Consider the following 13,454-nt stretch of genomic DNA (forward strand, 5'->3'; position numbering starts at 1 on the left):
TATCAGTCTGAAACTTTGCACATACACTGTTTCCCTCTGGATTCCTATCTGAATGTATGGCTTTTCGTTTTCATGTCAAACATGATGCAACAAACATAAAAACAGAACACGTATGTTTTTTTTGTTTTGTTTTATCTTTTACCAGATCTATTGTGTTATGTTCTCCTACATTAATTTCCACAAACTTCAAAGTGTTTCCTTTCAAATAGTACCAAGAATATGCATATCCTTGCTTCAGGTCCTGAGGCAGTTAGATTTGGGTATGTCATTTTAGGCAGAAATTGAAAAGAAGGGTCTGATCCTTAAGAGGTTAAAACAGGTTTGAACAGGATTCCTAGGACCTTTTCTGAGATGCTTTGTTTAATAGAATTATGCCATGGCAGTATAGGACTGATGGCTACTATGAGGGGCACAGGAAGTTGGTGGCACCTTAATTGGGGAGAACGGGCTCATGGTAATGGCTGGAGAGGAATCGATGGAATGGTATCAAATACATCAAACACATGGTTTCAATGTGTTTGATGCCATTCCATTAACTCCGTTCCAGACATTATTATGAGCCGTCCTCCCCTCAGCAGCCTCCACTGATGAGGGGGCGGGGGAGCGTTAATATTGGCTCATATGATGACAAAAGTCAACTGTGTGTGTTTGTAATCTTCCTTTATAAAGGTTTCTGTGTGTGTGTCTGTAATCTTCCTTTATAAAAGGCTGTGTGTCTGTTGCCTTCATAAAAGGCTGTGTGTAGATTTCCTTTATAAAAGGCACTGGGTCTGTGTATAATTCATAAAGGGAGATGCAGAGTGAAAGTGATCACCTGGCTACTCAGGTTACTTAGCTACTCCCCTGCGCTGCATCTCAATAGTCTGAAGTGGTCTCCTCTCCCCGTCTCCGCTCCTTCATCTGAAAATACAGACTTGATGAAAGCAACATGGATGATGTCTTTCAGGATATCTATTTCACCTGTCTGGTTCTTATCCTAAACATCAGTGCAGATGGAGGAGAGAAGACAAGGACGAGGAAGCTGCTCTAGACTATTGAGATGCATCCCTGGTGCTGCTGTCAGTGGGTGAAGGGTGTCACCCAGCCTTTCCCTTACAGAAGCAGGGAGGATCATGAGGGCTAAAGGAGCAGAGATGCCGGGGAAGGACTGTGTCAAAGTGGCCGTACGCGTCAGACCCTTCAACAAGGTCAGTTGTGGACAGATCTGGGATGTTTTTAGTTGTTGTTGGGTTTAGTATTTCTCTCCTACTAATTTTTCAAGGACATGATCCATCATCAGATTATGTCATGCTATTATGCCAATCTGCACTGTGTTTTGTGTACTATGTGGTCCTCCACCAATACTATACCTGCTGCACTGGTGTGTCCCCTCCCCCGTCTCTCCCGTCCCCAGAGAGAGAGGGACGCGGGCAGCCACTGCATAATCTCTATGGCCTCCAGCACCATCACCATCCAGGACCCTCGTAACAGCCAGAGCCCACGCTCCTTCTGCTTTGACTACGCCTACTGGTCCCACAGCGGCTTCACCAGAGACCGCTCTGGCCTGTATGTACCTGAGGAGCCCGGAGGACGATACGCTGACCAGGTGAGGAGGGCGGAGGTGGAGAGGGGGAGAAGAGGAGAAGAGTCTTCTCTTGTCTGTACCTACCTGAGGAGCCCGGAGGATGATACTCTGAGGAGGGCAGGGCAGTAACTCTGTCTATTCACCCTCAGGGCAGTAACTCTGTCTGTCTCCCTCAGGGCAGTAACACTGTCTGTCCCCTCAGGGTAGTGTGTTCCAGGACCTGGGGGAGGGGATTCTGGAGAATGCCCTTCAAGGTTATAACGCCACCCTGCTAGCCTACGGGCAGACTGGCTCAGGGAAGAGCTACTCCATGGTCGGGTACGGACCCAACAAGGGCCTGGTGCCCACCCTCTGTGACAGACTGTTTCAGGCCATCAGGGCCAACCAGGACAGCCGACAGTGCCAGGTGTGTAGGTCTGAAATGTGACTTCTGTAATGTATATATATATTTTTTTGAATAAAATAACATATCTTTCCAAATAATCATAAAAAATGGACAGCATACAGTACATATAGACATACTGCACCAATAGACAAACACAACACAGGATAATTACAAAAACAAAACAAGAAGACAAAAGCAAATATCACAGCCAGAAATAATGTTCGATTTTAATAATTTTCAATGGGCTCCTCTGTTCCCCAAGGTCTTTTTCAGCATGTTGGAAATCTACAATGAACAGGTAAGTCTGGGCATGTCTCTGTCATGCCTGTTGAAAACTCTGAGTATTTGACATATACAGTACAGTTCACAGTTGACCTGTCCAGTTTTTGACCCCAAGCCCCTGCCCCCCTCCCCCTCCAGGTGGTTGACCTGTTGTCACGGGGGTCTCGGTCTCCGGGGGGACTGCGTGTCCGAGAGGAGCAGCAGAGAGGCTTCTATGTGGAGGGGCTTCGCAGGGTCCCCTGTGACAGCGCCCCACAGGTGCAACAGTTCAGTAAGAAAGTTACAGACGCACAAATATCATACCCCGCCTATAAAAGCTAACCTCTCCTGTTATTGTAATGGTGAGAGGATAGCATGTCTTGGGGGTATGATATTTCTGCGTCTGTAACTTTTTCACTCATCATTATTCACGATTCATTCAGGATTATCCGTAATCATGGTAGCGTTCACATTAATGTAGAAGTGTTTAGAAACATATTCTATTCTTATTTACAATAAAAGTGAATCCAAAAAGACACAATACATGATTTACCATTCATTTCTATTGGGCACAAAATGATCTGAACTACAACCAAAACAAACAGCAAATGCATCCAACAAATTTGTAGAGTCACAAGCTTGATGTAGTCATTGCATGCTAGGAATATGGGACCAAATACTTAACTTTTTACTACTTTAATACACATATAAGTGAATTTGTCCCAAAACCTTTGGTCCTGTAAAATGGGGGACTAGGTACAAAAAGTGCTGTAATTTAACGGTTCACCCGATATGGATGAGAATACCCTCAACTTAAAGCTGACAGTCTGCACTTTAACCTCATAGTCATTGTATAATTTCAATGTCACTGTCCCAATACTTTTGGAGCTCACTGTAAATGTATCAATAAAAATAATTTTTTTCCCCTCAAAAAAGCTAGTTGATTTATTCCTACATATTTGGTAGGTGGAGCAGCTGATGGAGCAGGGGACGAGGATACGCACCACGGCCACCACACACATGAACGCCAACAGCAGCCGCTCACACATGCTCATCATCTTCCAGCTCAAACAGGTGAGTCACATTTCCCAGTCAACCCCTAATCCAGGGCTGCCCAACCCTCTTCCTCGTCCTGTGGGTTTTCAGTCCAACCCTAATTTAACACACCTGATTCTACTTATTAGCTTCTCAACAAGACCTTAACTAGCTGAATCAGACATGCTAAATATACATCATGTGTACATCTGTCCAATCCTTTCATATCAGTGGAGGCTGCTGAGGGGAGGACAGCTCATAATAATGTCTGGAACAGAGCAAATGGAATGGCATCATTCCACTCATTCCGCTCTAGCCATTACAACGAGCCCATCCTCCCAAATTAAGGTGCCACCAACCTCCTGTGTTTCAGATGTACACAGGTGGCAAGGGGGGTAGGGGCGAAAGGGGTTGATTTGGGTGTTAGATATGGCCCTTGGTGTTCTTATTGTATCTCTGACCCTCTCCTGTCCCCCTGCAGATCTTCTCTAAGGAGAGCATCACCAAGCAGTCTAACATCAACCTGGTGGACCTGGCAGGCAGCGAGAGACAGCGGGTGTCAGGCTCCGAGGCCGACCGGCTCAAAGAGGGCACAGCCATCAACCTCAGCCTCACCACCCTGGGCAACGTCATCAGGTCTGGGAGAGATCTGCCCTCCACACCAACATGTCACCAAAAACTCACTAGTCCCCCATTTTCGCCAGCTCTGCTTTTTGTCTTCCTACTTGATACTCTCTTCTTCCTCTTCTCTCCTTTCCTCTCCTTCCTCCTCCTCCTCTCTCTGCAGTGCCCTGGCTGATGTAGCGGTAGGGAAGAAAGTAGTCCATATCCCATACAGAGACTCTGTCCTCACCAAGCTGCTGCAGTCTGCCCTGGGGGGGAACAGCCGTACTGTCATGGTAACCCTTTGTCTAATCTCTTAGAAAAAAAGGTGCTATCTAGAACCTAAATGGGTTCTTCAGCTGTCCCCATAGGATAGCCCTTTGGAGAACCCTTATTGGTTCCAAGTAGAACCCTTTTGGTTACAGGTTAAACCCCTTTTGGGTTCAGGTAAACCCCTTTTGGTTACAGGTAAAACCCCTTTAGGGTTCTACCTGGAATCAAAAAGGGTTCTCCTATGGGGACAGTCGAAGAACCCATTTGGAACCCTTTTTTTCTAAGAGTGTACCATGCACCTCTAATAAAATATAAAGATTTGATTAATATCATATGATTAGCTATTTTTTTTTATCCCACAGTTTTGGCAAAAATGTGGTAATATTATGGTGGGTAAACTCACAAAAAGTGAGTTGGTCTTGAACTCTCTTACCATAAGCCCTGCCTGTCATAACTAAATCCCAGAATGCTCAGATTGCAGCTCTGAGTCCGGCTGATATCTGCTATGAAGAGTCTATCTCAACCCTGCGCTATGCTGAAAGGTACAGTAGGCCCAGCATTCCTTCTTTGTTAGAAGCTGTCCAACTTTGGTTATCTGATGATTCAATGGGTTATGTGTCTCTCCCTCACCTCTCTCCCACATCCACATCTCGCTCACCTCCCCCTCACCCCCTCTCCCCCTTACTACCCACGTAACCCACCGCTTTCTACTCCTCTGGACCCCCCCCCCCCCCCCCCCCCCCTCCAGGGCAAAGCGTATCCAGAACCGTGCGGTGGTGAACGAGAGTCCCACGGAGCGCCTGGTGAAGGAGCTGAAGGCGGAGAACGCCAGGTTGCTGCAGAGACTCAGCCGTCTGGGACAGGAGGGACGCAGGGCAGAGGACGAAACCAGTAGGCTGGAGATGGAGATAGGGGGGAGGGATGTCAAGGGCAGCATAGTAGGGACTTGGAGGGATAGCAGGAGGAGTGAGGGTAGAGGGAAGAGAAAGTGGGCAACAATGTTAGTATACTAATATGTAGCTGTATTTATGTTGCTGTTGCTGTGTCCAGAGGAACTGCGTCGGCTGTTGACCCATAACGAGCTGCAGATCAGAGCCATCCAGACACTCTGGGAACAACATCTACAGGAGGCCTTGAAGGACTGGGAGCAGCAGTACGCTACTATCACACAGGTACGCATGCACACACGCACGCCCCTCATATCTCCCCCTTCCTCACTCCTCCTCCTCTCTCTCTCTCTCTCTCTCTCTCTCTCTCTCTCTCTCTCTCTCTCTCTCAGGAGCGGAGGATGATGCAGATGCATCCGTACATCCTGAACATCAACGAGGATACTCAGCTGTCAGGGGTGGTCAAGCTCTTCATCCAGGAGGGTGAGTGTTTTCTCTGCCCCAGACTACAGCTCTACGATCAAATTACCATACACACACTCCATCAAGACCTTGGGAATTGTGTGTATATGTGTGTTTTATAGGTGAGTGGGATATAGGGCTCTCTGACTCTTCACCCAGGTCTATCTCAGTCAGGGGCCTAGGGTGAGTATGACACAAAAAAATTGGATTTTGAAAATGTGCAAATTGGCTTTGAATTCATCACACTTTTTTTAATCAAGTACAAAACCTGAATAAATGCAGACTGCGTTTCAGACAGGTGCTGCTTTGTTTGTTTCATTTATGACATCAATAAAGGGGGCATTCTGGGATTGGTACATACATTTTATAAATAGTTTAAAAAAAAGAAAATAAAGAAGGTCTCTAATAAATCCTTTCACCACCTCAGGATCCAGGAGCGTCATGCTGTGTTCATTAACGTCCAGCGAAGGGTGTACCTGACCCCACTGGCCGGGTCAAAGGTCATTGTCAACGGAACACCCATCTCCCAGAAGACCGAGCTGCAGCACCTGGTGCGTCTCCATGGAAACAAACTATTGCGGCCATTTTGAAACAGGCCCCTCTGTGGAACTATAGGACAGTGGCTTTATTTCAGCGTAGTTCAGATAGAAGTCGCAACATGGTCAAAACTGATGAGCAAGAACATGAGCATGAGTTCTTCATATGGGCTTAAGGTCAGTGATAAGGGTTAGGGGTAAGGGTAAAGGTTAGGGGTTAAAATAACATTAATGGCTAATAATAATCACCATAGTTAGTCTCCCATCCTCTCTAGCATGACCAGATTGTGATGACCCCCACTGCCCCTATCCTATGCACTATGCCCTCGGAAGTGGACAATGGTTTTAGTCCTTGACTCCTACCCTCATATCAACCCGTCCTCTGCCCCCTCGCCTCTAGGACCGACTCATCCTGGGTTCTAACAGCACCTACCTGTTCATTGGCTACCCGTCTGAGAGGGGCGGGGACGACTGGAGTCGTTACGACTACGACTACTTCCAGTCTGAACTGGCAGCCGCTGAGGGCATTCACCTCCACTCACTGTGTGAGGAGCAGACACAGGGTAGGAGAGATGAAGATGGAGGGAGGGAGAGAGAGAGAGGATGAGAGAGACAGAGTGAGAGAGAGAGAAAGAGAGAGAGGGAGGGAGTGTGGGTGTGTGTGGGTGTGCATGTATGTGACACAGGTAAAAAGAGAGAGAATCCGTTTTAGAGAGCAAAAGCGTGTGTAAGAGAGTGGCAGAGAGATACGGGGGGAGAAGTATCAGTCTCCTAGAGAGAGAGCTACTGTGTGCGAGAGGGAAAGAGACTACCTACAGGTATTAGTGTGGGGTGGCAGGTAGCTTAGTGGTTAAGAGTGCTGTGCCAGTAACCAAAAGGTCGCTGGTTCTAATCCCCGAGCCGACTAGGTGAAAAATCTGTCGATGTGCCCTTGAGCAAGGCACTTAACCCTAATTGCTCCTGTAAGTCGCTCTGGATAAGAGCGTCTGCTAAATGAAGTAAATGTAGTGTCTCACACAGAGAAGTTGATGAGGTGTGTGTCTCCCCCTGTAGGTGACTCCAGTGCAGTCCCCAGTCAGACTGACCCTAGTCTCCTGGCTGTGTTCTATGACTACATCAAACTGATGCCCATGGTGGCTGAGGCCAACCAGATGAGCCAGGAGCTACACAAGGTATCCCTTTAAAGGGATACTTCAGGATTTTGGCAATGAAGCCCTTCATCTACTTCTTCAGAGTCAGATGAACTTGTGGATACCATTTTTATATCTCTGCGTGCAGTTTGAAGGAAGTTGCTAACTAGCGTTAGCGCACTTGCTAACTAGCGCAGTTACCAAGTCTATGGTAACTGCTAAGCATGCTAGTAAATACCAAAGACTTCCAGTCATTGTGCTAACGCTAGTTAGTATTGGCTCGTGAAACTACCTCTAACTTCCTTCATACTGGATGCAGAGACATAAAAATGGTATCCGTGAGTTCATCTGACTCTGGGGAAGTAGATAAAGGGAATCTTGAAGTATCACTTTAATCTTGATGGGTTTAACCTACATTCTGTTTTAGATTTCCCCATCAGGCATGATTTACATGTTAATGCGGCAATTTCATCCTGAGATTTACATCATTAGATCATAACCTCCCCTAAAAGCATAATGATCATTACGTCCCCATCATTCTCAACATCCCTAAAACCAAAGTACCTTGTGTTTGTGAGAAAAATGACATTTAATGGTATTTTGACTACATTTCTAAGTTTCTTAGTGTTATGCCCTGGATTTCAGTTTGTATTGACTACTGGATGTAATCTGGGTAACGCTAAACCATTACATGAATGATGTCATCTAATTATGTGTCCAGGGGGTGGAGTTTAAGCTGGAGATTAAGAACCTGGCGTTATCAGACTCTAAAGGTCATGACTTGGAGAAGGACATCACTGTCAGAGTGACATCACTGGAAAACAAACAGGTGGGGAGACCACGCTGTCAATCATGCCTCCTGAATATTGTCATACTAGATGACTCTAATATCTCTACATGGAACATAACTTAACCCATTTAGCTGTGAACACTATCAAGCCCTAAATTACTGCAAGATCCACTTGTGGTTTTCTTCCAAAGCCATATTTGATTATAATCTGTGAATATAGTGTATGTAGGATACAGTGCCTTCGGAAAGTATTCAGACCCCTTGACTTTTTCCACATTATGTTATGTTACAGCCTTATTCTAAAATGGATTAAATTGTATTTTTTCCTCATCAATCTACACACAATACCCCATAGTGATAAAGCCAAAACAGGTTTTTAGAAATGTTTGCAAATTTATAATTTTTTAAAAACTGAAATATCACATTTCCATAAGTATTCAGACCCTTTACTCAGTACTTTGTTGATGCACCTTTGGCAGCAATTACAGCCTCGAGTCTTCTTGGGTATGATTCTACAAGCTTGGCATACCTGTATTTGGGGAGTTTCTCCCATTCTTCTCTGCAGATCCTCTCAAGCTATGTCAGGTTGGATGGGGAGCGTTGCTGCACAGCTATTTTCAGGTCTCACCAGAGATGTTCGATCGGGTTCAAGTCCGGGCACTGGCTGGGCCACTCAAGGACATTCAGAGACTTGTCCCGAAGCCACTCCTGCATTGTCTTGGCTGTGTGCTTAGGGTCGTTGTCCTGTTGGAAGGTGAACCTTCACCCCAGTCTGAGGTCCTGAGCACTCTGGAGCAAAAATTGTTAATCAAGCAATTTTAGAATAAGGCTGCAATGTAACAAAATGTGGAAAAGGGGAAGAGGTCTGAATACTTTCCGAATGCACTGTATGTATATCTTCATACTGCTGAGTTCAGTGTCAGGTGTGTGTGTAACTCAGGTGAGTGTGTTGTCCTCTCCCCACAGGTGTGGCTCTGGTCCAAGGCCAAGTTTGTGAACCGTAAGTTCCTGATGGAGGAGCTGTATCAGCAGCACCATATGGAGCAGAAGAGAGAGGGGGCGGCCAGGGCGCCCATGCCCAGAGACAGAGACCCTTTTTGGGATCCGCTGGAGCCCCTGCTCCTGGGCAGCGCCCACCTCTGGCTGCAGTCTCTGGCTTTCCGTATTGCACTGGAGGAACAGCTGGAGGTGCTGTGCTGCTGGGTTGACTGTGTGTGTGTGTGTGTGTGTGTGTGTTGTTCTATCTCATCCTTCTCTGTGTTTCCAGGTATTGGGGTCAGAGGGCACTGAGGAGGCTATACTGCAGGCCCAGCTTCTCCCATGCAGCCCCACAGGACTGTGGGTAACATTACATTACAGAAGAATGGGAGGCAGACACTTTACCGGGTTTTGTTCAGTACGGACAGAGAAAACGTTTTGAAACTGAACTTGTCCAATTAGAACACAGATCTTCATTTTTATTTTGCTACGGTGTGCCCTACTGAACACAACCCAGATTTAAATAATTGCAGTTTAGAATAACATGAAGAAGAACATGAATGGTTGGCTATTTGAATCAAGGGTGTTAGATACTTTATGTAGCCAGTGGCCATATGTATCAAACGTCTCAGAGTGCTGATCCAGGATCAGGTCCCTGTCCATGTAATGTTATTCATTGTGATCTAAAAGGCAAAACTGATCCTAAAACAGCACTCTGAGAGGTTTGATACATACGGCCCCTGGCCCTCCTGTGTCCAGGACTCTGGGGGAGGATGACATCCTGATCGACCCCTCTGAGCTACTGGGGAGACGGCTGGACTTCCAGCTGGTCCTGGATCAGTGCTGTGGCCTGCGCTGGGTCAAACAGGCCAGGAACAGGGGAGTTCAGATAGGGTGAGTGGGCTAAAGGTGTGGGCTAGAGGTTTGGGGGTAGTATTTGTTCTTTAGTATTTATAAGTATTGGTTCTTAATTGACTTGCCTAGATAAATGAAGGTTAAATTAAAATTAAATGAATTAAGTAGTAAAGGAGACCAGTGAGTGGGGTGATCAGGGTGGAGGGCTGCAGATCAGGTGAGGAGTACATTGGCCTATACGGCTGGAGCCTCCCACCCCCACCCCACGATCTGAAGTTCACAGACCTGCCCTCCTCTAATGCCATTATGACCAACCAATCAAAACGTCTCCAGCCAGTGTTCTGCTCACTCTATCTCTATGGGGCTGACTGACGTCACGTTTCCCCTGCCAGGTTCAGGATGTTCGACAGTGCCCAGCCCCTCTACACTCCGGCCGTGTGGCACAATGTCAACCCCCTGCTGGACCAGCGGGTCCACTTCACCTCTCTGCACACCTCCCAGGGCCTGCTGGAACACCTGCAGACCAGCGCCCTGGTGCTGGAGCTCTGGGGCCTACAGGGTAAGTAAGCGTGGGACTCGCCTACAAACCTGTGCCCAGGATAGTAACGGTAAACCTGGGACTTGCTTACAAACCTGGGCCCAGTAAGGGTAAGCCTGGGACTCGCCTACAAACCTGGGCCCAGGATAGTAAGGGTAAGCCTGGGACTTGCCTGCTTGGAACTCGTACTGTATTCATACTGTATGCATGTGTAAAGGATGTCATGCTGCTTGCTTAGCGAGTACCCTTTCCTCCTGATTCGGCTCATACCGAGGATTGAACGCAGGACCTCTGCCTCGCAATTACACTTGACTGCCCTCCTGAAGCGTCTTACCCAGTCACGCCACCGAAAAGCTAGCTATTCCGCAGCGCAAGTGGAGATACTTCAGGCTGAGGAGTGAGTTTCACAGATCCCCATCTGCTACACATGCATGTACACCGGGGTAACGCTTGATACCTTCCTGTCCAGAGGGATGTAGAGACCTGGTGTCGTCTTTGGAGGGAGTGAGGATGACTCCAGAGGGATGCTTCATCATCGACCAGGCTGGACCACCTGACACAGCTACTGTGAGTCTACATCAGACATCTGTACTAGACTCAGAGATTTTGAATTTGTCATATTTGTAGGACAGGCTTATAGATTTACATGAGACCTCAAAGGGTTAAATAGTATGTGTATCCACTATAATGTGTGTGTGTTGCAGACCGTGGACCCTGGCTCAGAGCTGAGCTGCTCTCTGAGGGCCCTACAGCAGGATGTGGAGGAACTGAGGAACACTAATGCTGCACTGAAGACAGAGAACAACACACTGAGGGATCAGCTCAATACAACTAGGACCGGTCAGACAGACACACACACACACGTGCAAGCAAGCACACACACACTAAACAACTGAACTGTCAAGTTCTCTCTCTCACTCTCTCTCTCACAAACAAACACACACACACACACACCACTCACTCTCTCCCCTCCTCTGTGTAGGAGCAGAGTGTGGTCGTGGTCGGTCAGAGAGGCAAGGCAGCAGTCTGAGGCCCAGCTGTGATGCAGAGTTCGCCCGCGCCCTGAAGGTCTTCTACCACAGCATGACCTCTGTCAGGGTTCAACTGCAGCGCCTGCGCAGGCACAGGCCTAGTGTATGTATCAATCAATCAATCAATCTACCTGCCTACTTATTGACTGACTGATCTAAGGTTTGTGTGTGTGTATGTGTGTGTTTCTGTGTGTGTTTATGTGTGTGTGTGTGTGTGTGTGTGTGTGTGTTCCAGGAGGAGTCAGATCTCTTGGGTCTCAGGCTGTTTGTGGATGAGCAGGGTGGTCTGCTGCGTGATTTCTCAGAGCTGCTGGAGCAGAGCGTCTCCTCTCTCAAACAGGATGTGGCAGCCATTGTACGACGCAAACGGGAACGCTCAGGAATCTGGTCCTGATTCCCATCCTCGTCTAGTCCTGAACGGAAAACTGTAACTCCCCCATCCACTTAATCAAACTAATGTAATGCCCAATCCCAAATTGACCCCTGGCCACAACCTCTAGGGCCAGGGCACTTCATGTAGATATGAAAGGATCTGATAAGTAAAAACATGCTGTACTTCCACCTTGCTGTATGATTGGCTAGGTGGGAGTTTCAACATATTGCTTTCATCTTTTCAATCCCTTCAGATTTACACAAGTGCCAAGTAGGACAGGGTCAGTTAGGTTTTCCATCCTGCCTTGTTTTATCGTCAACAAGTTGGGATTATATATTAAACGCTAATGCTAACAACACTAATGTAGTGTAAATAGTGTTTGTGTGTTCACACTCCATTTCATCTTGACTTTGTTGTATTACTAGAAATACAGGTGTTTCACTGCAGAGATCAACTGTGACAATTCTGGGCCCGTATTCATAAAGCGTCTCAGAGTAGGAGTGCTGATCTAGAATCAGGTCCCCCGTCTATATAATTATGATCTAAAGGGGGAAGCTGGTCCTAGGTCAGTACTCCTACTCTGAGATGCTTTTAGGATACGTGCCCTGATCAACATCTGAGAGGTTCTTTATTTCAGTTTTGAAAACAATTGAAATGAATACAGACAATCAATCAATTTCAATGTAATAATTAGAAATATCTTTATTGATACAAATTAAAATGGAAAAAATCATGATAATAATTTACCAAAAATAAAGTCATTCATATTTTACTCAATTGCTATATACAGTCAAAATTACATTTAAGTCATTTAGCAGACGCTCTTATCCAGAGCGACTTACAGAAGCAATTAGGGTTAAATGCCTTGCTTAAGGGCACATCGACAGATTTTTCACCTAGTCGGCTCGGGGATTAGAACCAGCGACCTTTCGGTTACTGGCACAACGCTCTTACCCACTAAGATACCTGCCGCCCCTGATGATGATTGAAAGATGATTGAATTGTTGAAGCATCAATCACATTATCATAGAGGTGATTATCATGTCATATAGAATATGTTGTGACTCTATTGGCACATGTTTATGTTACATGTTGTATTTGAATAAATGTTGTACGTGAAAAGTGCTAGGTTAGCACTTTGATACATTACTGTACAGTATTAGAACTTATCCAAGTGTGCTCAAGACATCATCTATTGGGGTTATTTTGAATGATGACTCTACAAATTATTTGGATGCATTTGCTGTTTGCTTTGGTTGTGTTTCAGATGATTTTGTGCCCAATAGAAGTGAATGGTAAATAATGTATTGTGTCATTTTGGAGTCACTTTTATTGTCATTATTGTAAAGAAAAATAGAATATGTTTCTAAACACTTCTACATGAATGTGGATGTTACCACGATTACGGATAATCCTTTAATGATAAGTGAATAATGATAAGTGAGAAAGTTATAGACACACAAATATCATACACCCCCCCCCCCCCCCCAAAATGCTAACCTCTCCCCTGTTATTGTAATAGTGAGAGGTTAGCATGTCTTGGGGGTATGATATCTGTGCATCTGTAACTTTCGCAATTTCCAAACGCCTGAAGGTACCACGTTCATCCGTACAAACAATAGTACGCAAGTATAAACACCATGGGACCATGCAGCCGTCATTCCGCTCAGGAAGGAGACGCGTTCTGTCTCCTAGAGATGAACGTACTTTGGTGCGAAAATCAATCCCAGAACAACAGCAAAGGACCTTGTGA

The 13,454-nt window shown here is 46.1% G+C and overlaps 1 protein-coding gene across 1 annotated transcript; it reads left to right on the plus strand.

Moving 5' to 3' along the window:
- Positions 1 to 1,112: 1,112 nt before the first annotated feature.
- On the plus strand, positions 1,113 to 11,722 carry kif28 (kinesin family member 28; the record flags this gene model as incomplete). The annotated part of the gene is made up of 25 exons (XM_084144441.1): positions 1,113 to 1,187; positions 1,394 to 1,585; positions 1,767 to 1,970; positions 2,212 to 2,247; positions 2,370 to 2,489; positions 3,177 to 3,284; positions 3,727 to 3,881; positions 4,033 to 4,144; positions 4,596 to 4,663; positions 4,870 to 5,012; positions 5,172 to 5,293; positions 5,401 to 5,491; positions 5,593 to 5,653; positions 5,898 to 6,021; positions 6,407 to 6,551; positions 7,060 to 7,178; positions 7,858 to 7,965; positions 8,893 to 9,114; positions 9,194 to 9,264; positions 9,664 to 9,798; positions 10,152 to 10,318; positions 10,767 to 10,864; positions 11,002 to 11,137; positions 11,286 to 11,431; positions 11,564 to 11,722. 25 exons carry the CDS (start codon positions 1,113 to 1,115, stop codon positions 11,720 to 11,722), a joined length of 3,117 nt encoding a protein of 1,038 aa, XP_084000567.1.
- Positions 11,723 to 13,454: the final 1,732 nt, after the last annotated feature.

Source organism: Coregonus lavaretus, assembly GCF_964263955.1.
Source record: "Coregonus lavaretus genome assembly, chromosome: 27".
NCBI classification, from domain to species: domain Eukaryota; kingdom Metazoa; phylum Chordata; class Actinopteri; order Salmoniformes; family Salmonidae; genus Coregonus; species Coregonus lavaretus.